The sequence below is a fragment of the Podarcis vaucheri genome (genome assembly GCF_965113315.1).
Source record: "Podarcis vaucheri genome assembly, chromosome: 5".
NCBI lineage: Eukaryota > Metazoa > Chordata > Lepidosauria > Squamata > Lacertidae > Podarcis > Podarcis vaucheri.
The window spans coordinates 46,019,401-46,044,281 of NC_138763.1; the positions used below are offsets into that span (position 1 = coordinate 46,019,401).

General features: G+C 43.1%; 1 protein-coding gene across 3 annotated transcripts in view; it reads right to left on the reverse strand.

The window, feature by feature from the left end:
- The window catches only part of SEMA4G (semaphorin 4G), a 98,546-nt gene that overhangs the window by 47,000 nt on the left and 26,665 nt on the right, over positions 1 to 24,881 (reverse strand). For all 3 annotated transcript variants that reach the window (XM_082225078.1, XM_082225079.1, XM_082225077.1), the window contains one exon: positions 6,759 to 7,005. In XM_082225078.1, coding sequence (XP_082081204.1) covers positions 6,759 to 6,879 — 121 coding nt within the window. In that variant the 5' untranslated portion in view covers positions 6,880 to 7,005. The remainder of the gene's footprint in view (positions 1 to 6,758; positions 7,006 to 24,881) is intronic.

Below are 24,881 nucleotides of genomic sequence, written 5' to 3' on the forward strand. Positions count from 1 at the left end.
TGGGGAAAATGAAGAGGAGAACCTCCTTGGTTTTATGGTTGCAGAGAAAAGCATACACTCTAACCATGGGAAACCTCAGCAAGATCTCACTCTTTAGACTGGAGTGGAGAATCTGTGGCCTTCCAAATGTTACTGAACTACAGCTCTCATTATCCGTGACCAATGGCCATGCTGACTGGAGCTGATGGGAGTAGGAATTCAACATAACCTACAGGGCCACAGGTCAATCATCCATGCTTTAGATGGTATGATCTATATGCAAGGATTTGATATTAAACCCTCCCTCCAGACACGAGTGGTAGAATACCTTAAAGAGGAGGGAGGGGAGCAGAGGTTGACAGAAATCTACTAAAGTTATCAAGATGTCTCAGACAGCTATATGCATGATGGGGCATACAATCCCAACAAACTAGTTTTATAAACTAGCAGAATCACATAGCAGCAGCAATTACATATTTCTGCCATAACAAGGCATTTTAGATCAAACCAACTTGTTCTCAACAAAAACTAAGCTGGTATTTTGATTGTACAAATAGTGCCTGTGTCAGGCAAGGTTTAGCTGTTTCTACATGTAAAAAAATATTTCCATAAACAGACTCGGTTACTCCTGTTCCATTTGGCATTAGGTAACATTTGCAACATGTTAAACTCGCTAATCCAAATGCCACCTCTACAAGGTAAGGACTGTGGTCTTCTCAGTTTGGCTGCCAGATAGCCATAATGCAATTAGCGATGCTTTGTGGGAAAAGTCTCAGAGAAAAGCCTGCAGGCTGAGTGCCAGTTCCTCCTCATGGCTCCTGCGCCAGCTGCAAGACCCCCCACACTGCACCAGGGAATCTGCAGAGAAGCTGAGGGGCCCTAGTTACATAAAGGAAGGCAGGCTGAAAATCAGGCAGTGGGTATGACTACTCACCACTTGAAATGAGGGCTTGAAATTGCTGGACCTCTATACCAAACAGGCGGCTGAAGACCAGCATCCCAAGGGTGTTTTTCATTACACACACACACACACACACACACACACACACACACACACAGCTTTGTTATACACATTGTGTGAAATGTGTAGCTACATTCTGCTGTTCCCAGAAAGCTCTGGTGAAGTTTACAGCAAAATGGCCATTTCCCATTTGAATTATTGGGATAAGGTGGACACTTTGGTGGAAGAGGCTACTTCATTCCAATTACCCATCAAGGTAGGCCAGTCATGCAAGAGAACCTTCACATTTTGGCTCCCAAGACTCCCAACAGCCAAATCTTATGAACTTTATTAAGAATTAAAAAACAGAGAAAGACAATGGTAAAAACAGAACAGTACTTTAAAAGGAAAGGAAAGTCTGTCCTATTGTAGACACTTCCAAACAGGCCTCTCATCTAACATAGCAGCATAGATGGTAAGATAGAGGGACTAAGGACTGTTTGGCATTGGTCATCTTTTTAAATGTTTCTGGCCCAGGTGGACATTGATTGACTGATGGCTGTGGCTAACCAATCAAAAGTCAGCCACACTACTTTTGGAAGTTGGGAGATGGGCTATTGCAGCATTAGCTAGCTACCTGCCAGACAGAACCCATTCTCTGCTTTGTATATTCAAAGGGAGATGTGACTTCTTTGGGGGAATGGAGAATAAGATCTTAAATGAGACCTTTGTCATAGGCCATAATTGAGGGGCAATGAATTATTTGTAGCTTAATTTTTTGTCATATTTCAATTGCAGCAACTTTCAGTCAAAGATGTTAATCAACAGTAACCTTGCTATCAATAATCTGCAGTCCCATGATTCAGACAATGGGTAGAAGTGAATCAATGGCATATACTGAGCACCTCGTTCAGTAGGCCTTGCTCCTCTGACACAAACAGAGGAAATACAGTGAAGCAAGGCTGCTTGGGTCTGCTTTAATAGGCTAAGCTATTTATTTAATTTGTCTAACAGACTGAATTAAATAAAAACAATGAACTTAAAAGCCATTAATCAGCTAACACCCTCCCACATGAAATATGTTAACAGGCTTTCGGAGTTGCATTTATCCAAGTACTGGCACGGAATGCCTTGCTGTTCCATTGATAAGTATTTCCTTTAGACAGCACTTCATTCCACAGAAATCCCAAATGCTCTCTGGACACTACGGATAGTAGAACACAGTTCATATTTTAGTTGTCCCAATCTATCACAGCAGGTAGTAGTGTGGTAAGAAGGCCCATTCTAATACCTTGACCATTATTGAGGGCACCCCAAGCAAAATATTAACAAAGTCACACTACTTCACCCCCATGCTGGCCACTGAGCTCCTAAAGCTGGTGGTTCAATCCAGAGCCACAACAGAGTTCCCACCTCCTCTATGAGCTGAGCAAATCAGCCCCACCACTAACACCCCCAGTTGATACTCATCAAATCTTCTGTACCATTCTACAAATCTTGTCAGGGCTGGGCGAGAAACTAGCAGCTCAAGCCTAATAATAAAGAGCCAGAGAACAACCCAAGAGTCAAGATCAAAGGGAACACATAAGCACAACAGAACTCGGGTTGTCTTGTTATTTAAGCAAAGTGCCACTGAGACAGGAAGCCCTTGAAAAACTGCACTCATGCAGCTCACCATCTGGAGCAGTGTTCACTGGATTCTGTTTCCATAGATTATTTGTGGCCTGGTGCTTCCTTCCTTCCATAAAGCTTCAAGCCTTCATTTACTTCTCCTCTTGTTCCTAAGCAGTAGAAGCACAAGTTTCCAAGCAGTACTAGGATGGATGGATCCCTGTCATCTCCTGGAGTACAATAACTATCCTAAGCAGCCACATGATGGATGGCCAACATTGTGACTACCATTGCCGCATGTGGTTACAATAATAACAAAGAATAGCCAATAGCCAGGAACATGTTAGAGACACCATTACAACTTTAAGAGTCAATTGCTCATCTCTGATGAAGAATGATAACTGTAAATTGTTTAATATGTAAGGAACAGAACTTACCACACCAGTGGGCTGAAAGTGGAGGGTGGAAGGAAGGAAACCATGGGAAATGGATGCTTAATGTTACATTTCCTGTATCACCAACTGTATCATTGGGAAGCGGGGTGGGAGTGTCTTCTGTTTCAAAGATCTTTTAAAATCTCTCCCCCTCCCCAATTATTTTATTAGAAAATTTAACGAGGAAAATGACTCATTGTTTCCTTAAGTGCCACATCCTCTGAGATGGGTCAAAGGAACCCTAACAGCTCAGAGGAGGGCTAGGGCAACAATTTTTTAAAAATCTTCAGTGTAGCAATCCTAGATTAATAACATGCTGTTTTGGGGGCACGAGGCTGTTAATCACCCAGAGCAGCTCCTTAGAGAGGCATCCAATTCTAACTAAATGCCATTAGAAAATCGGGAACCCACTAGCAGGATTGCCTGATGGTTCACTGCACTAAATCCATGTTTTTCAATATTCAGATCTCTTCTAGTTTGAACTTCCAACTGTTTGGACCCTGTCCTATGTTTAACTATGTCTTCCCAGACTAATAGCTAACTGAATTGTTATAATTTACCCATGGATCTTACGTCAAAACCTTTAAAATATGTTTTATGGGTAGCCAGCCAACAACTGAAAAGCAGCAATTTCTGCAAACCAGCACTCTCTGAGCTGACAAATTTAATAGTTCAAATCAAGCTACATATTGTAGTGCTCTCTCTCACACACACATTCAGAATCTGAAATCTTAAGAATAACATTTTGCATTCACTGTTTCTACAAACCAGCATAGATGCGCAGGGATGCATGTAAGTGCAGAGGAAATAGTCTGCTGAACACTCAGAAAGTAGACACCTCAGTGGTCATGGAATAGGTGGAACTCTGTTCATTTGCTTTTCCTTACCCTTCTCCAGGTAATCTTCAGGTTAGATATGATCTTCAGTTCCTCCACTATTTTAAACCCTTTCCAAGAATTTCAAAGCCCAAACATTACCATCCCAGCACAACCCGGTTGCCCATCTCTGGCAACAGCATGAAAATATTTCCAATATCTTGGCATCATTTAAGCTCTAGGACACTGCATGCCAGTACCATCTTGGAGGTACTAAAGGAGGGGAAGAACGCTGAAGATAATGAGAACTGCAAGAACCATAGACAAATGGTCCAAAAATATGCAGTCCATAAACTACGGTAAGTCCTCTTATTCAGCACCTATAGGCAGAGCCATCAGCCTGCTTCCTGATCAGGCTTCTGTGAGTGTTCACAGAAATCGGAATAAATTACATAACGTTTTTATTCAAAGTACATGAATTTGTGCTTCCCTTAAATCTGATTCACACACCCCTTCCCATTAAGGAGGGAGCACAGATTATACAAAGCCTTAGCTTTACTAAGCAACTCTGGTGGTGGGATTGATGAATACTGCTGTAGAACTGATAAGCTACCCAAGACAGGAGATTTGAGTGCAAGGTAACAAAGGCAAACAGAAGGAAATTCTTGACCCCCTTCTCCTGCACCCTCAGAAACACTTGTGATCATGTGTTCGTAGTGCCTCAGGGTCCCCGGGAAACTGGAGCAGAGGAGATTGCTCCAAGATGCTGATGTAACCAGACATGCATGTTGAGGCGAAAGACAGCAGTGCTGACAGCACCAATCTGGCATATAATAATCAGTGGCAGCTCCCACACGGCTTTCAAAACAGGTTTTCCCTCTCTCCCTCTTCCATAATAGGAAGGCAAGGAAAGAAAGGTGGGACGAAAGGGCAGGAGCCCGGCAGAAGCCTCTCAAAAGTAATTATTTCCTTTGTTGTTCCAAGCATACCACAATGTGAAAATTGCCTGTATGCCACTGTCATCATTATAACACCAAGCTGTGCTCTTTCTACATCAGGTAGCCAAGATGGTTCCCTGCAGATGTTGTTGGACTACAACTCCCATCATCCCTAACCACAGTCTGTGCTGGCTGAAATTTGATGGAGTTGTAATCCAACAAAATCAAGAGGGCACCACTTTGGCATCCCTTGTTCTACACAGTATCAGCAGTTTTGTCATGGTTTTAATTCTACCTCATGTTAACCACCCGTGGCATGTACATCTACCTATATTTGCCTTTCATCTTCAGCCTTCTAGCCAATCATAAAGTAATAGACTAAAGCACAACACAAAGTCATTTCCAATCTCCTCTCTGTTTGCACTGAAGGACTGAACAATTGTAAATACCATGGAGGTCTGGAGAGAGAGGCATCCAGTGCCAGTTCCAGGTTTTGCAGGGTCCTTGGGAAAGAGGCCTTCAGTAAGACTCCTCCCTGAGTGGACCGATCTCTTCAGCACTACAAGTGTCCTCTTCCCTGGGGATCAATTTGCACCACTACCCAGGAGATGGAAAGGCAAATGGAACCTACTGCTCCTTCCCCTTGATCCTGTCATTCTTCATACAGAGTGCAGGTCAATCGGTATCAAAGAGGAAATGGAGCAAGACCATAGGACAGTAGTGGACCTCATGCTGGGATGTGGGTTTTGGCAGGTGCCCAATGATACCAACTTCTGATTCTAACACTGCAGGCAACCCTAGCAGCAAATCACAATTTTGTCACCTGAATGTGAAATGAGACATCTCAAATTTGATACAAAAAGTAAGAGAGAGAGAGCTGTATTATTGCAATATTTGGAAGCAGCTTTTTTAAAAAATAAAAATCATCAAATGGAAAATAAAAAAGGGAGAGGTAATGCCCTGATTATTACACACAAGCAACTTTTTCAAATGAAGTCGAAAGAAGTTTATATAACAGAGCATTCCTTCCTCCTCTCCATCTCTCTTATAAAGCGTTACATCATCTTCTGCAAGTCTTTAAAGCCAATAGCTTAGCTTCCTACAATCTTCATTTTGTGACAGCACAACGGACAGAAAATGTGCAAAACTACAAAGCCCTCATCACTTGAGTATTAAATCATACGTAAGGCAAATATCTCCAAGAAGCTCTACCAGCAATCCCCAGTCTGCAACATTCAAAAAGCTGTCAAAGAATCAAGAACCGATCAATAAATTCCCTTTATATGCCCACAACAGGTTTTCTCTGCCTTTTCCCAATTGTGTTTGGTTATGGACTAGATAAGCGCTGGTCCTGTCAACTCCTAAATGGCCAACTTTTACGCCATTCCCATATAAGAGGAGACTACATAAGCATACCAGACAGCAGACTGCAAAACCTTTGCCACAGATTCCTTTGTATGCCATGAGCATCCACCCCTAACATGGGTGCACAGTTCAAAGCAATTTTTCCTGCACTTACAGGCTGCATCAGTGCAATAGAGGGATCTTTCACAGCAATATTTGAAGGCCTGTTTACGGAGAAAGTCTCTGCTAACTTGCTTCACACTAAGATTTGTTTACTAGATCAAGAGGCTCTGGATTAACAAGGGCTCCCCGCCTCCACTTTCAGTATAACTGGCCATGAAAACAATTTCAAAGAAAAACATTTTGAATAGGTAAAACTATGTGGGCTTTACCATTCATAGCAAGTATAGGTTACCCAACACAGTCGGTGTAATTGCCTTCTTGTGCAAATATACACCAGAGGAGGTTGTCAATACATACATTAGTAACTGTGGAAAGCTGAAATCATGTAAATAAGCACTGAAAATCCAAACATGGAGATAACAAAGGGAGAGAGAATGGGATTTGCATACCAAGGTGTATGCAGCTATGAAGCATCACCATTTAGGCACATAGATCTCTCTTCTTCATATACATTGCAAACTTGCCCAGCTAAGTGGTTCATGATAAATCAGGCAAACCTGGAGAGCTTCTTTACCGTTATAGACAATTGTCATTCGGGGTGTGGCATCCAAATCTACAGCAGAGCGTCTGGAGGGATATCCCATTGTAGCAACCACAAAGAGAACCATCTGATAAAGGGGTACATTCCTTCTCATTCTTCCTGGTTGACAAAGGCTGCTGCCCACTGGGCAACACAGCCCTTTTCTACAAGAAAACCTTGAGATGGTTGGAGAACCTTCCTGCTGAGCTGGTGAGTGTCACTGGAGGCCACAGAGGGATTCCTGAAATGCAAAATAGAAGCTTTTAAAAAACAATAATTGTAATAATAAATTACTTCTTAATAGTGCTAAAAGAATTCATAGCTCATAAAATTTATCCCCAAGATTTACCACTAACTCAAGCCTTCTTCATGTGTTGCTCACTTGTAAATGGAAAGTGTGGCAAAAAGGTCTGCAAAGCCCTCAAAATCACATTGCTCCTCCTGCTTCCACAGTCTCTGGTGCTATTGGTGCTCTGGTGCTCTGAGCATTTGGATCTGCCATTTACCAAGCTATATATATTGTGTATGCTTCTTCCTTTAGATGCTATTGTTGTTACATTTCAAAAAAAAATAACCTCAACTATCCAAAACGATAAAGACAAACCAAGCATGTAGATGTATCAGAATCTGCTTAACCACAACAGTCTAGGTTCTCTGGTTTTAGCTTTTAAGCATTCCCAGAACTTGGAAGACACAAAATAAAGCTGGTTGCTTTTGCTTGGCTACCCACCATCTCTTAAGTTTGGTTTCTACTGCCCACCATTACTGCATGTTGACTTGTGCCCCAAGCCTCCCACTGAACTCTATATCCCCTCTTCATCCTTCCACTCCTTTTTAGCACTACCATTCCCAATTCTGCACCTTTAATATTTGCCACAGAACTCTTTTTTTTTTTAGTCTATATTTCAGATTTCCCTTCTGCTTCATTTCAGGCAATCAACCGCCAATTGCCAGCTAATGTGTCGCATATGGGAAATTGTCTTGGGCCTCTGCATATTCATTCACATTAGAGTCGTGACAAGATCCTTTAAAAGGCAAAGACTGTTTTCCCTTACCAAGCTTCGAAAGTTGCTCTCATTAAATCCCAGGGCTACTAACAACTGGCTAAACATTCACACAACTGGATTCTCCAGGGATGCGTTCACACTCTGGACGTTGCTCTGCTACAGCAGGCGCAGCATTGCTACTTAGGTTAGCAATTCCTTCTGCATCATTAAATGCCATGTATTAAACATTTGGGCCGAAATGTTTTGTGGAGAGAACAAGATGCTATTTGTGATTTATTCTCCATCTTCCTACATTTTATGCAAGGCACTAAAACTCCTAACACAACAAGGAAAGTGCTTAAATGAGGATATTTTGCATTTTTATGCCTTGCAACATCAGTGGTTTAATTCAAACTCACATAAGTAACAGTTGTTTATTTCATCAAAGATCAATTTCAGGGCAGGGCTTGATCTGCAAACTCCTGTTAAAAATTACCATGTAGCTCAATATTCTATACTAGTTACTAATCCTCTTTTAATAATTGTCATTTTTAGTACAGTATTTAGAACTGATATAACAAAGCTCTTGGCATACATTATCTCAATAAGCTTTACAATCACTTTGTAAGGTAGGTTGATATTATCCTTTGAGACAGGCTTCAATCCTCTACATGCTTAACCTTGGAGGAGAGGACTGCACTCAGAGAGAGCTTATGGCAAGTTTTGGATTCTCCATCTTAACTATTATGTCATAGCAGCTGTGGAGACTGGCGATCGTTCCATAACGTAATTCAGCTTAGGCTGCAAAAGAATTCTAAAGCTGTGTTGTACAATGGCTAGAGTGTGTTAGGTTTGAATGCAGGGCTCCCAATATCAAAACTCTACTAGCTGTCAACCTTACTAGTTGGCTTTGGACATGTAACAAGGTTGCTTTGGGTGCAAATAATAGTCCTGAGTTCAGAGGAAAGGCAAGATATAAATATAACAAACACATTTCCACTTGCACTCCTTGTCCAACACATATATTCAATAACACAGCTTCTTCCTCTCAGAAAGAATTTCAAAAAGTTCAAAAATATAAATTAAAAATTAGCTCCAATCTCAGCATGTACAGTACGATGTACTGGATCTGCAGTCGTCACTTCTTCAATAAGCAATAGCCTGATCCCCGCAGGTACTGACTAACTTACCAGGCTTAAGTAGGAAACAGCAAAGATTTGCTAAATTAATGTTCCCGGACCCATGCTGGAAACCCTACCTGCATAGAGGGTGCCTCCCGCCCCCACATTAAGACTGAGCAGATCATGAATCATCATAAATGGGATGTTGCTAGCTTCATGAGTTCCTGTGGATTCTGAACACCAGATTAGAACTATGGCAAGAAACCATATGCATCCCAGCCACGGGATGTTTACCTGAAGGAGGATTGCAATTAAGATCCATATCCAGAAGAATGAGGATGTGATACTTTTGTTTCAAGAACATGACTTCCAATTTAGACAATCCTGGAACAGCTAATCAGATAATTGATATTTATATGCCACTGAAGACCAAAAGGTTGAAGCATGCCTAAGAACTGGAATAGTTATTCCCCATGTTTACTTCTTCTTTGTCTTCTAACAATTAAAAAAAAAAAGCATTCAAAAGATTTTGGAATTTTAAATATTTTACTTTTGTTTTTAAACATTTGATTATGCAAAAAAATAGCAAGCAAGGTTTTAACATGCTGTTTCAGAATACTACATTATTTCTCAAATCAAAATCAACAAAGACATTTTAACCCCATAAGACTTGTAGCAGAGGAAAACCATCTATACTATCCACATTATCAATATGGCCAACACAATTCTGCCTTCTTTCCATGCAAACACATTGGAGGCACTATCAAACACGATACCTGCAACATTCAAACACCAAATATGTACATCCACTAATGAAATCTGACCTCTCCAAGGCTAAATGTTGATTCTGTATATAAGAGACAGAAAATTTCCTTATGGAATGTGGCAATAATCCAGAACCATCCTCATGTGATCTTAGCAGAGCGTGCCAATACCCCAATATCAGCATGATGTCAGCTAACATAATCAACACATAGGCACGCAAGCACATCATCTCAGGCACACAATCACTAGAATAAATCACACGCAAGAGTGTTTCTCGACAGCAGTTGTTCAGAGACATATGCTGTATTAATTAAAATGTGTTACAGCAATGTGTTGAAGAACAAGGCAAGCTGTGGAGTAGTCAGCAAATGCATCCTTTTACTGGTTAAAAAGAAAGTCACAAGTTTAGTAGGTGAACACTCTTGCTAAAAGAGAAAGTACAAGACAAGGATGTGTTCTGTTCAGTTCATTTCCTTTGTTATTAATACTCTCAACTCATGTTCATATATCTGTGCCAAAATAATTTAAAGTTCTGCATGCAAAAAATACAGAACTTTTCAATAAACATTGCTTGCAGTGTTTTGATGATCTGGATCAGAGGGACTCGTGATGGTTATATGGATTTTTCCGCCTTGCAGCTTACGGTTGGATTACAGGGACTCTGAGTCCCTTCCAATGCTATAAATCTGTCTTTTCAGATAGAAAGAAACCTCATATTTCTCACCTACCCTTTCCTCACCAAGCAGCTACAGTGCTAGGACACCAGAAAGATAGACAAAGGCTTCTCTAAAAGTAGTACGTACTGTATTTTTTCGTGTATAACACGCCCCCATGTATAAGACAACCCCTATTTTTTTGAACTGCAACAAAAGTCTGGGGTGGCATTCTAACATGCAGTTCACTTCCAGGAGTCTGAAAAGTACCATTTACTACACCACCTCACAAGTCTGCCACCTCTGCCTTAGACATTTTTAGGAGGAAGCCGAACAGATTTCCACTGGGAAGAAATCTTCAACACCCATAAGTAAAAAGGGCTACATTAAAAAATGAGCTTCCATAAAAGAAAGAGTTTCCATAAGCTTTTTCAAACTTCCCTTTACCACATACAAAGATCTTTCATTTTGAACCTACACACTGTGGAAAGCATCTACAGTGGTGCCCCGCAAGACGAATGCCTCGCAAGACGAAAACCCGCTAGACGAAAGGGTTTTCCGTTTTTCGATGCGCTTCGCAAGACGAATTTCCCTATGGGCTTGCTTCGCAAGACGAAAACATCTTGCGAGTCTTGCGATTTTTTTCGCTTTCCCCCCACCTTTTTCTAGCCGCTAAGCCGCTAATAGCCTTTTAGCCGCTAAGCCACTAAGCCTTTAATAGCCGCTAAACTGCTAATAGCGCTAATCCGCTAAGCCGCTAATAGGGTTGCTTCGCAAGACGAAAAAACCGCTAGACGAAGAGACTCGTGGAACGGATTATTTTCGTCTTGCGAGGCACCACTGTAGTATGGAGGGCAGACATGCTAGCTATAATCACACAATGTGCAGTGAACATAATAGCATTGTAGCTATCAGCTGTGTTCAGTACTCCTGTTCAGCAGAGTTACATTATCATATCCACAGGAAATATGGAGCTTCTACAGAAAGAGGAGTATGCTTCATATCTAGGAATACATGCAACCTCTTAACAGAGGACCTCAATGTGCTTCTTTATGCAGGTGAATTGGAATGGAGTCGGATGGAGATAGAAGCAGAGACACTTTGATATGCATAACTGCACAGTCTGTGCTAGGGTTTAAATTTCATCAGAAATGGCAATGTTAGGCCAGAATATCCCACTGAACCCATATGGAGGTGGGGTGTATTACTAACTGTGCCGGTTGTGCCATGGAATTAAATGACACATGGAACAAAGTGGAGTTTTTCCAACAATAAAGCATTTATAATTCACAAGCTGAAAGGTGAGAAATTATGAATAGCTCAGAACTGGAAGAATGTGCAAGTTTTACGATTACATAATAGGCTTGCAAATACTATGACATAGCTGTTTTGCAGAATCTAATAAATCTTATGCATACAGGCAAGGAACCTCACAAGAAAAGCAGATTGCCTTTTTACTAGTGGGCTTGTTTCAGATGTTTGCATACATCCATAAGCAAGACATGGGAACTGTATCATTGCTCTAAAACAAGAAGCACATGCTCTAAAACAAGAAGCACATGCTCTAAAACAAGAAGCACCCCCAAACTGCCAACCTGATCCTTCAGGGGGAGTGCATCCCCATTCAGGGTAGGCAATTGGCTGGTTTCTCAGACACGGGAGACGCTTACCCAAAGTGCCTCTGCCTTGCCAGGATTCAGGCTCAGCTTGTTCTCCCTTATCCATCTCACCACTGTGCCCAGGCAGTGGCTCAGGGACTGCACAGCCTCTTCTGATTCAGATGTTATGGAGAAGTAGCAATGAGTGTCATCAGCATACAGATAGCCCCTCACCCCAAATCAACTAATGATCGCACCCAGTGGTTTCATGTTAATAACACTGGTGATAAGAAAAGGAATGGAACCAGACTCTGGATTCTGAACCAGAGGCTAATGGAAAAGAGCATGGAGAACCCAAGTCAGGAGCTTAGCAGGCACTTCTCCCTGAGCCCAATTCACCTGAAGAACCAAATACCTCCTGCTCCACACATACCTGCTCATTGGCACAAGTATGCCAGGCAAGAGAGACCATCTGCGGCAAGCCATTGAAGAATTCACACTCCTCAGACAGAGAAGAATTTTGGAGGAGCAGGCTGATTGGAGGCACCTGTAAGGTCTCAGTTCTCCAGACTTTGCCAAAAGCTATTTGATTGGAGCTGCCTTACATCATGGATACCTGGTACAAATGGATCAGGGAGTGCAAAGTTTGCCCATTTAGAGAAACCATAGGTCAATGGTAGAACACCTGCTTTGCATGCAGAAGGTTCCATGTTCAGTTGCCAGCATCTCCAAGAAGGGCCGGAAGAGAATCTGTTTGGAATATTGGAGAGCAGCTGCCAGTTGGTATGGACAACAAGGAGCTGGATGAACCAGTAACCTGATTCATTATAAGGCAGCTTTCTATGCTTATTTGTTCTTATTATGAGTCATTTTGCTCATTGTGTTGTTTGCATTTGTGGCGTAAGAAAATAAAACAATAGGGTGAAAAACATGTCAGAGACAGGACCGTCATCCAGTAAATAATTGACATGAAAAACAAAATCTGAATTAATCCCTAATACATTTTTTCCTCCTTTCCAGTGGAGCCCATGGGAATACTGGGTTTATAGCCACCCCGAATCATAGCTGTGGCCATCTTATCTTTTACTACTTTCCATTTTTGTTCCAAAGTTTACTGAGGAGGGAGCCAAAGTTCACTTCTCTCCCTTTCTACCCACTTCCTAAAACTGCCCATTTGAGAGACTCATTGGCCTTTTGCTAAGCAAAGGTTTCACCTAAGCTCAGGGGCACAATGTCTACTCATAATTGGCTTTTCACAAGCCATTTCTACCTTTTGAGGACTCATCACCATGCTGGCATCAGCACCACGTGGTGCTGATGCATCTGCACCTGGAGCGCCACCACGAACAACACTGATATCCCTTTAAAAAAGAAATAAAGTTAATGCACCAGTGCTGTGAAGAGAACCACCAGATGAGACAGATACTGCCATCTTCATTGTCCTCAGCACCTTATCCCATCACAGGTAGGGCCCAGGGCCATGAGAGATAATGAAGGTGCAGCAACTGGCTTCAACAGCCTCGCCCAGCTCTTTTCTTCACAAGCACTGTCCCTGGTGCTGCCTGTCTGCCAACACCTGTCCCTTCCAGGGGCTGCCAGAAGGCACCTTGCCCAGGATTCTCTCAAACATGGCAGCTGCCCCAACTGGCTGGTCTACACCACCAGTGGCATGGAGACATTCAGACTTGCCCAACAGTCAATGATTTCCCAATTAAATGGTGGGACTGAAATCCCTCGGGGAGTTCAGCTTTCTCTCTGCCTGCTAATATGAACCCAAGATGGGTATTTGTGGTTGCAGCTGCTTCCGGAAAGGAAGAGGCAGGCCAGAGAGCACGTTCTTGACTATCATGAATTCACTGTAAATGGTTGGAAAGCAACTGTTTGCTTTCCAACCATTTCCGGTGAATTCATGATAGTCAAGAAGAATATGTTCTCTGGGCTGCCTCTTTCTTGATGGGCTTGAGGTTGGGGACAAAAAGTCTGTACTTTAGTTCAGTCCTGAACTACCTTCTCTCCTTGGGTATATGAGGCCTATGGGATTCTGCAGTGCACACACCTACTTTTCTCCTTTATTGCATCAATGTGTCTGTGGATTTAAACCCCCATCAAGCCTACCCATCCTTAGCCACCTCCCTGGTGCTACACATTACCGATACAACACTGTTGTGATTTTGTATCTGAAGTAGGAGGTACGCCCAAACACCACTGAAAAGGCTATAAAAGGAAGCCTGTTGGGGTGGCAGCAGATGGCACTGTTTATGGGAGGTTTCTAATTTTAAACGGGTACCTGCCAAAGGTGAAAGGCTGAGGACAAAGCTCCCTGCTTGCTCCCTGATTCCACCCGACCCATGCCAATTAGTGCAAGTCACCTTGGCTCAAATTCGGCTCCAGGGGAGAAGGAAAGCTGCAGGTGGCCACCCTCAGAGACAGCAATTTATGAGGTTTAGCTGTTTTCTAGGAGGAGAAACAAAACAAAAAGCAGCAGAGGCTGGGGAAGGAAAAGAATCTATCCAGGAGATTTCCACAACCTCATTACTGTTGGTTGGAGGCTACACACACATTTAGTTATGAGTTATGCAAGTCCGACAGATGCTGGAAGGAACCCACGCAAAGAAGGAAGAGTCATTTCTATTTGACAACTCAGAATATATTTCAAATCAGATAACAATCATTGCTTTCTGTTTTGCTGTTTTTTGCCAGCTCTAAAAATGCTCTCCCACATGCCTGTTAGCAAAAAAATAGCCTCCCTTCATGCCACCAGCTTTCATTAAGCTAGGGTTTGCAGAGTGATGAACATTACTAGAGTATCATTAATCAGCACAAAAACAGAGCCAGGCGTTTGTTAAGATTCCTGCTCCATGATTGCAGTCATAGGATTGTTGTCTATCACATGACGGTGCATGTTTTGACTCCACAGTGTGGGAAGTGACGGAGACAAGATGTTTGTGTTGCTGTGTTCCATGAAGTGGGACTATTGTCCTTTGTTCTCTCTCTTTGCTGTCTGATGCTAGAGAGAGAGGGAGCCATGTTGCAGTGCTCCATGTATATGTAAATAAAGTAGATTAGCCAAAATGCTGAGTTGCTGAGTTCTGTTACACAAACTGCAAACATCCCTAAGTGTGCCAATGTCTGTTGGCATCAGTCACTGTGATTTTCGGGCAGAAGAAAGCTTTTGAAGCTACCGAACGATCGACCAGGAGGGAGAGAACATGCCAGTCTGGCATGTGTCTCTGCCAGGGTCCTACTCGAGAGTAGGACGGGCTCCTAACAGCTTTTGCTTCTCTGCTCTCTGCCATTCACAACAGGAGAATGTCTGCAAGGCTAGATATGTGGGCATGGTAAGGTAAACATGTTTGTATCATGTAAGCTTTTGTTTGGTTTTATTTAAAATCAGAGGTGCTTGGACAGACACTGGCTGAGATCACAGAGTTTGCCATTCCACAGAGCTAGATCAGAAACTTCATTTCCTATCTCAGTCTTTCAGGTACCCTGCTTGCTCCAAGGGACACGTGCCATAGGACAGCGGTGGAAAACCACTTTTCTGCTGAGGTTGCCCACTGCAGTCCTACAGCACAGAGGATTAAGGACAGACAAAGGAAGTACTTCTTCACACAGTGCATAGTTAAATTATGGAATTCACTCCCACAGTTAGTAGAGTTGGCCACCAACTTTTATTGCTTTAAAAGAGGATGAGACAAATCAATGTAGGATAAAGCTATCAATGGCCACTAGCCACAATAGCTGTGTTCTGCCTCCACTGTCAGAGACAGTATGCCTCTGAATACCAGCTGATGGGAATTGCAGGTGGGCAGAGTGCTGTTGCACTCATGTCCTGCTTGCAAGTTTCCCATAGGCAGCTGGTTGGACACTATGAGAACAGGATGATGTACTGGATGGGTCACTGGTCTGATCCAGCAGGTTCTTGCTATGTTCTTATGATCACATAAGATCATGTTCATATGATCACAAACCAGGAAGCTGTGCATTTGTAGCTATGGGGGTCTTCAAGAGAGGTGCAGAAAACCACAGAGCAAGGAAGAAGGGAAACATACAATATCCATCACTACACTGAAAACAACTACTTGTGCCCTCTTAATTATATTATGACAAACTCTACACAGAGCTTCTGCCATCATCCAGCCTGCATTTTAGAAGTGGAGGATTCAGGAAGCCAGAGAAAGCAGAGACTCAAATTAGCCAGTTCATTATTATAATGCAAGCAACACAGAAGGCGTTGAAAATTTGTTGACATGCAGACTTCAATTAGGTTAGCAGTAATTATGAATATTATTGAATATATGGATTACTCTCATGCACCTTTTCATTCTGCTTTATTACAAGTTAAAACGTTACAATTAAAGACAAACAAACCAACCAAACCAACAAACACACGCTACAAGAAAAACGACCTCCACAAATATGTTAAGAAATCCTGAAGCACTCCATTCCTACGTACAAAGGTAAAGCAACATATGCTAATGCTTATATGGCTAATATAAATAACAGACTCAAGAGAACATCTGAACATGTGTTTCAGTTGTTGCCAATGCAGACACTAGATTTCCCTGTGTGTTTGTTAGGAAATGTGTGGAGGTGCAGGAGAGAGAGAGAGAGAGAGAGAGAGAGAGAGAGAGAGAGAGAGATGGAGAAATGGCCAACATTGTATCGCTTAGGAAGGAAACACCTGAAACCTCTGTACAACAGCTCTCTGAACTACTGGATTTGGGGTCTCTTCTGTTCTTTACAGGTCCTCAGCTAGAAAAGAGAAAGTGAGTGTAACCACCATAGCTTTATCCTCTTAGTGCAGTCAGGGTCACCCAACCATCCAATGCTTCCTTCTACAAGGGGTGAGACTGGCAGCTTGGAGAGCAGCACAGCAGTAGGAGGGAACAAGCAGGATGGTTGAGCACAGCCCAGCCTGAACCCTGACACTATGCGGGGGGGAGGGGATTTCAATCTCTGCCAAAAATAAATAAATGACTGTGATATAAAAAAGCCCACTCCAAAGTGAACAGAAAGGCAGTGCAGTGCAGGATTCAAAAGTCCATCAAAAAGACCTCTGAACTCCTTAAAATGTTCTAGCTGGGTGCATTTTAGGAAGAGGAGGAGGAAATATAGACCAAGGTCCAAAAATGGTATTCCAAGACTGTTGCTGGGATACTTTCTGCAAAGGGCTCTTATACTCTCTAACCAGATGTGAGAGAACCTTTTCAGTCCCAGGGCCTCATTCCCACCTGGGCAACCTTCTGGGGACAACCTTCCACATCCCACCTGTTGGGCAGGACCAGAAGCAAAAGAGAGTAGAGCAACAAAACTTTTCTTTGTACAGTAAAAACCAGAAGTTTCTACATACACCAATACCCTACACACATCCACACATCTCTCTAACTACCACCCACACAAACAAGAGACATTATCATAGTTCCATGTTATATTCCAGCCAGGCAAAAGCACTCATGGGGGGCACAAAGCAGAGCCAGAGTGCTGTAGCCTAGGGATAGGCGACATGGACCAAGAAGAGGCTGGGGGACAGACAGATATACCTGTAATTCAGGCCATAATTCAGACCCTAGTTCTGATGTTCCCCATCCCTGCTCTAAACCCAAAAAGAGAAAGAGGAGCAGCAGGAAATATCAACAAAACCTAGTTTCCTCTCACAGGATCTGTTTTTCATCCGTGTGGATTCTTCTAGTCCCTCTAGGCTGATCCATACGTCTAAGAACAGGATCCATGTAAAAGGGCAGACTGTGTGTTCTCCATAAGCTTCAGAAGGGAGAATTCAATGTAGTGCTACATTTCCATTTGAAGCATTTGAACACAGAAGGATGATGCTCAAGAGCAATTGTTGGCGCTGCCCTCACAGATCCCTCTCCTGGCGTTCCCTTTCATCCACTCAAATTCTGCAAAGCAGCAAGACTAGCACTAGAATACTGACAAGCACAATTGTGTGTCGGATGCTCAGTACTCCATTCATCTATCTCCCAAATCTATTACCCGACCTTCTCTTTCCACCACAGTCAGACACCTGTTTCAAACAAGTCATGTACTGGTTTAAGTTAGCTGACTTCTAAAAGTAGCTGCAGAAAAGATACCTCAGAGCTCATGTACCACCATGACCCCAACTCGAGCTAGGGCTAAAGAAGAACATTCAGCCTAAAACCACAAATGAATGTTCAAGACTAACCTACCCTGATGATGGCGTCCAAATAACATCATTCAAAGAAACGCTTCCATTTAGGATACTGCCTTTTCCTCACATTCAACACACAATATATTATTGCTGAGGAAGTGTTATTCTTTCCCCAGCTACTTGGTGCTGTAAATTTCAGTGGGCCATCTGGAATGAGGTTGCAGAAGCATCATGAGCATCTACTGAAATGAAGAATGCCCATGGCATTGCCAATGACAAACATTGCAATTATTCTAACTCGTTATGGACCTTAACACCAGCACCCAGTCAGCAAAGATGGCATTTGCAGGAGAGTCAAAACTAAGTATGTCAAGGTAGCCAGTGGAGAAGCTCCATCATTTTCACCTATCAAGGCAAGAGACTTGACTGGATGCCTGAACTAGCTACACTTTGCTTTGAAGACAGGCAATTTTCAGATCCTGAGAGATGCTCTCTCCCATCCCCCAGTCCCTTGTATACTGGAACACACCTTATCCAGACTTATGGGTCTGAAGGACATGAGGACCCCCTGCTATACCCCTCCAAGGCCACCTCTATCAGGGAACATAGGAAGTCAGCATCTGAGGCTTTTTAGTTTAAAGAAAAGGTGAGTGAGAGGTGAAGTGACAGAAGTGTATAAATTTATTAATGGCATGGATAACGTGAACAGAGCAAAGGTCTTTTCCCTATTTCTTAACACTAGAATCCAGTGGACATTCAATTAAGGAGGTCTTTGTAAATTTCAGGACAGACAAAATAAAGGCTGGGTCTCTCACTTCAATGCATTCAACCGGGCAATCTTGAACTCTGGAGATGGGGTGATGGCTGGCTTGCTACTCTCCCTCCTCCATTGGGATATTCAGCAGCAGCTGGGTGGGGATGTTCAGCAGCAGCTGGACAGAGGAGTCTCGCCGCAGACTCTCCAGACCCCTTCCCACCAACAGACTCAATAATTTCTACCCATTCCTCCTCCCCTTCTGAGAGATCCTGCCAGGACCGCCCCACCTTCTTAAGTCACAATATGCCTCATGACAACTAACCCTGATGTTCTCCCTTCACTGTTGGGGGGGGGGTGCTTCTGAATACCAGTTGCAAGAAACTGCAGAAGGGGAGAGTGCTGTTGTGCTCAGATCTTGCTTTCAAATTTCTCATAAGTATCTGGTTCACCACTTTGAGAACAAGATGCTGGACTAAATGGGCCTCTGGCTTGATCCAGTAGGCTCTTCCTATGTTCTTTGCTTATTTTTCCATCTGGAACAGTACTCTGACTAGCAGTGGCTTTCTGTCTTCTGATGCATAGCCCTTTCCCCATTATTTCCTACCTGAACCTTTTAACTGGAGATGCCACGGATTGAACCTAGGACCTTTGAGATGCACAGTGTATGCTCTATCACTGAGCTATGGTCTCTCACCTATATTATGGGTGGACTAAACATTAAAGGTAAAGGTAAAGGTACCCCTGCCCGAACGGGCCAGTCTTGACAGACTCTGGGGTTTGTGCGCCCATCTCACATCTAGAGGCCGGGGGCCAGCGCTGTCCGGAGACACTTCCGGGTCACGTGGCCAGCGTGACAACGCTGCTCTGGCGAGCAAGAGCCGCACACGGAACGCCGTTTACCTTCCCGCTGGTAAGCGGTACCTATTTATCTACTTGCACCCGGGGGTGCTTTCGAACTGCTAGGTTGGCAGGCGCTGGGACCGAGCAGCGGGAGCGCACCCCGCCGCGGGGATTCGAACCGCCGACCTTTCGATCGGCAAGCCCTAGGCGCTGAGGCTTTAGCCCACAGCGCCACCCGCGTCCCTTTGGACTAAACATTACTCAAGGGCAATAGAACAGGCGTTTTCAGATCTATCCTGAAAATGGTAAGGCCCAAGCCTAACAAATCTTATCGAATCTAGCAGTGCCTAAGCTCTGAAAGAAGGGTGTAAACCCACAACACCAGTCAACCAATGCTCTCCACAGACAGACACTAGGGTAAGGTACATTTTATGACCTTCTACAGCAAAAGGCCAATTATCCTTATCTTAAAAGTGTTTAACAAGCCACAGATTGGAAAGTGAAGCTTTTGTTTTTGACCCTCTACTTGCCTGGTAGCAGAGATTTATCAATAGCCAAACTGAAAACCAAGGGTAAACACCATGGTTATCATCCAGCCAAAGTTTGTCCCATTGTGTTCAACAGGAGGAGTTAAACACATGCTGAAATCACTCTGGTTAGAATCAATGGGGCAGAAAAAGGGCTTCACTTTAGCTGGATCATAACCTATGCCTTTCCATTGCAGTTCAGTGAGCGATAAACAGTACAAAGTGATTCCTGCCTAAAGCAGTTAAGTCGAAGCCTTCCCTTCAGCAAGCTTCCCCATTATCTCCTCTCCCCCCCTCATGGTGTTGACAAGTATTAATTTTATTTATCATAGCATTTCTATGCCACTTTGTTGTCTAAAGGCCCCTGAAGTGGCTCGCAGGAAGATTTTAAATGACAAAATAACGAAAAAGCAACAAAAGATAAAACTCACAAACACCAAGAACTAACGTACAACAATCCAAAATTGGGGGGGGGTGTCATGAAAAGCCTGCCAAAAGGCAATGGTTTATAATATGCCAGAAAAACAAACATACCGTACATGCAGGCATCCCAAGGAAGTATTACAGCCTAGTCACCACCAAAAAAACCTGTTCAGCCAAGCCTGAAAGCTCTCATCTTGTACCAACCATCAACTTAGCTACTGCTGGTTCAAGACATTTTGCTGCCTGAAGCAGTGCTCAAATCGCCCCCCCCTCCAAACCCAAGGCCAACCCTTTAACTTGTTGTACCAGACACCAATCCCTGCCTTCATCTCCACTGCTACATTTAGCAGGTTGCTTCATTCTGTTGCCCAACAGGGTCAGCTCTCAACCTAACACCAAATAGAAGTGGGATGACGAGCAGAACCTCCTCTGAAGATCTTAACAAGTAGACAGGATCATATGAGATCATGGCCATCTTCAAACCTCCTTGACCCCAATCAGTTTAAGGCTGTATAACATTTTCTGAGCAGTGGCGACAGTTTGAAAGGAAACATGGCACCTGTTACGCACCTTTTTCTCTCCCTGTGCAAGCTCTGGAAGAAAATTGGTTCTGCAAGCTTCCGAGATGGTCAGATGGCTGTAGAAGGCACCTATTACTGCCTGTCATCACCTTACCCTCCCTCCTTACGCTTGGAGCAGGTTTGTAAGTGGTTTTTAAAACATTATTCCCATTACCTAATCCCACATGATGTCCAATGGCTACCTCTATATATAGCCCAACCTCTGCCCAGGATTTTTCTGTCATTTAGACCTTCCAGACACTGACCATGAAAATGTGGAGAAACATCAAATTAAACTGAAGGAATGTTCAAGAGACATGCTAAGCCCCTAAGCTGAAAAGCTCATCTTTGGGGCATCAAGGTCACGATATTGAAATCAAATGCTCTGTAACATAAAGCTTTAGGTGGACTTCTTTGTTTGTCTGCTTTCTTTTGACTTTTTTAAAAAAGTATATTCTTCCTCCTTCCTCTTTCCCCAGTGGCTGGGGACTCCACCTCTATTTTTGCTTCCTGGAAAGACACAGCTAAGTAACCTGTGGCCCTCCATATGTTGCGGGGACTACAACTTCTATTGTCCCTGATCACTGGCCACACTGGCTGGGGCTGATGGGAGTTGTAGTCCAACATCACCTGCAGAGCTACAGGTTCCCTAACCTTTGGTGCAAGGGCTCTAAGTCTCCTCCAGTCTGCCTTCCCATCTTTAGACATGTGAACTTCCCACGTGGCCAGCTAGTATTAAGAAGGATGATTTGCATTTGACCATGGGCTTAATCTACCTAAATACTGCATAGGACCACCACAAGTAGAACAGGATGTTAATGCATAACAGCATCTATGCCATGTACTGGATTTTGAAAGCAGCTGCCTGCATTTCCATTCCGTTCTGTCAGCAGCCAGGTCCCAGTGGTTCCTAAGGTCTTAAAAAGAGGACAGCCAGCCAATATTTTTTTTAAGTGTGAAGGAAGCATGCAAATGAATGACCGTCCTTGCACAGAAACAAAGCTACACCCACATGGTTTGCAGGAAGAGGAAAAGAGCTATCAAATATAAATGCTGCTTTGCGTATTGTGTGTGGTGTGTGCTAGAGAGAATGCTCTCATGGGAATTTTGCTTGCTCTAGTTTGAGGACCGAGGACATCTACGAGGTTTATTCTACTAGCTAGCGTTTAATGAAGCAAGCATTTGGGGATGTGGTTCACAACATAGTTACCAGCTGGCTCCATCTATCAGCTCTCCAAGTCATCCTGGCTTATCATATGGAAGCACAGAAAGCCACATGCCTGTCAGCAACCACATTACAGGGACAGCATGCTAAGAAGGGTCTAAATATGAGAAGAGCAGGCTGGAGGCTTCTATGCCCTTCTTGGGAAGCAAAAGCAGAAGTTGGGAGTGATGGAGAATCACCTTCCTTAATACTGCTGCCATCTGGTTTTGAAATGAGCCTGGTCATCAGAACTAGAAACCTGAAAGCAGCAGGAATGCAGGAGCTCTGGAAACCAATAGGCAGGAAGAGGGACGCTTCTGTCTAGACAAATTGCTCAAAAAATTCTACCTTGTTAATAAGGTGCAAGCAAGAAACTAAAAAACAGCATCCAGGAAGAAGAGTGCAGATTAGCAACTGATCACAGGATACGGCATGGAATGAGTCATCACAACAGGCAATTTTATGTAGATGACTGTGCACCCACCCCACCCCCAATATTACATACAATGCAGTACAGTACAAAGGACCCTTTTGCCTTGTTTGCAGCAGTATCACGTTACTGCTTATAACACAACTTGAGTAAGCAATTGTGAAAACAAGCTGAAGAAAAGGCTGGCTCACCTGTGAATACACTGGGTGCCTTCAGGCAAGCCGCTTGATCTCAATCTCTCTCTTCCTTCTTTCCCATCCCTCTCCCCACCACCAAACACCCATCTGGAAAACAGAAGCTATGTATCAGCCCTAGCACACAATGTTACTACTTTGCCAGACTTCAAAACAACAAACATTATAAGGTTCTCAAGAGGAACTGTAAGTTACTGGATCCAACATCCTGTCTTTCAGCAGCTTAAAATCATGTCTTCCAACATTTTGCAGATGAACAAAAGAGTGTTGCAAGTATACAACAATGGCCCTAAAGATCTCAGTGGAGCTAATTTCCAAAACTCCTCCACTATTTTATGTTTCAGAAAGGTCTTCCCTGCCTGCTGTACCTATTTATTCTGCAATAGCCTGTCCCAAACTAATTTAAAAGTTGGGGGGGAGTACTGTTTCTCCATTGGCTAAAAAGCTATTCCAGTAATACCACAATTGCCCTATAATCAGCATTTCACATCTTAACAGCTGCAGCATGTAAAATGGAGTTTAACACTTCTCCTAAGTGTTGGCATGTATGCATGTGTCAGTAGTATCAGACTGCAGCTGCCCTATACTGAGATTTAACATCAAAATCTACAGAATGGTTATTTTATCAATTCAATCTAGCAAAAAAATTAAAGCAACCCCCTGGGCACAATTGTCATGAAATTGGGATTGTCCCTTATACATAGGGCTTGCTAGTGGCTGCACTTTAACCTATCCACAACGACACACCTTTGTAACTAAAGCAGGCTGTAATGGATAATCACCCAACTTCCTTGTATATAAAAAGTTTGACACTGGTGAAAACAATAGATAAGGAAGCAGTGCAATAAGGCTATGCTTGAGTAACAGCATTTCCGGAAACGTTAACCCAAAAGTCCTTTCACTGCTACCAAAACTCTATGGCATATACAACGTTTCACAAAACTGCCAATTATTTCTTCCTGTATTCATTTCAATTATCAAATATCAAATAAAAAACGAAAGCATATTTAAAGCATTCCCTTAGGCATGTTCTGCCACACCCCTCATTCTCCTGCAACTGAAAGTTCTGAGGTTACATTTTAACCGGCTTCTTGGAATATCAAGTCTTGTTCCCACACGGGAGAAGCCATTATACCCAAGCAGAGTGTATTCGTCATCTGTAACTGAAGCATCAACAAGTTAATGGTGCATCGTGTGTGAAGCACATAGGGCGTCTGGATCAGATGATCAGGCAACAGGGAGCAAGGTGAAAGTCAAATGTAAATGTGGATGCTGTGGTGAGATTTGGCTCAAGACCAGAGAGGAAGTGATATCCAGCACACAAACTATAACCAGGAACAGCAGACTGGAACCATGAAGCAGCAAGCCTAGTGGGTTACATACAGCAGATAAATCAGCCTGAACATATTGATATTGAGAATTTTAAAGGTCCCTGGACTGAAGATGAAGCAATATGATCTTGTCCAACAGGGCCTTTGAGCAGGGTTGCCATCCAAGACCACTTTTCAGGGCTCAAATGGCTAATATGTCATTAGTCAACCATTCCCAGTTGCAGGCTCACTGAAACCCAGAACCTTTAGCATGGATCAAAACAGGAAAATATTGATTCAAGGCAGATCCAACCACACTCACCAGCATCCGATTTTAAACAGAACAGCCCTTATGCTGGTATAGCAGGTATTAAATGCCATTTACTGGAACATAATGCTGTTGCCTCATTTCCATGTGCTTGGTTTGGCTTTGATCCCAAAAAATATTATCTCCTCCACATTGCTTAACTCCATTGCCATCAGAAGAACTGTTGGTTAATTTCAAGCAACTAATGAGAAAAGAGATTCTGAACAAGAGATCACGATTTAGCAAACTAAACGTGGTTCTCGCTTACTCTGGGGGGTTGCTACCTTCAACAGACAAAAACAACAATGTGTA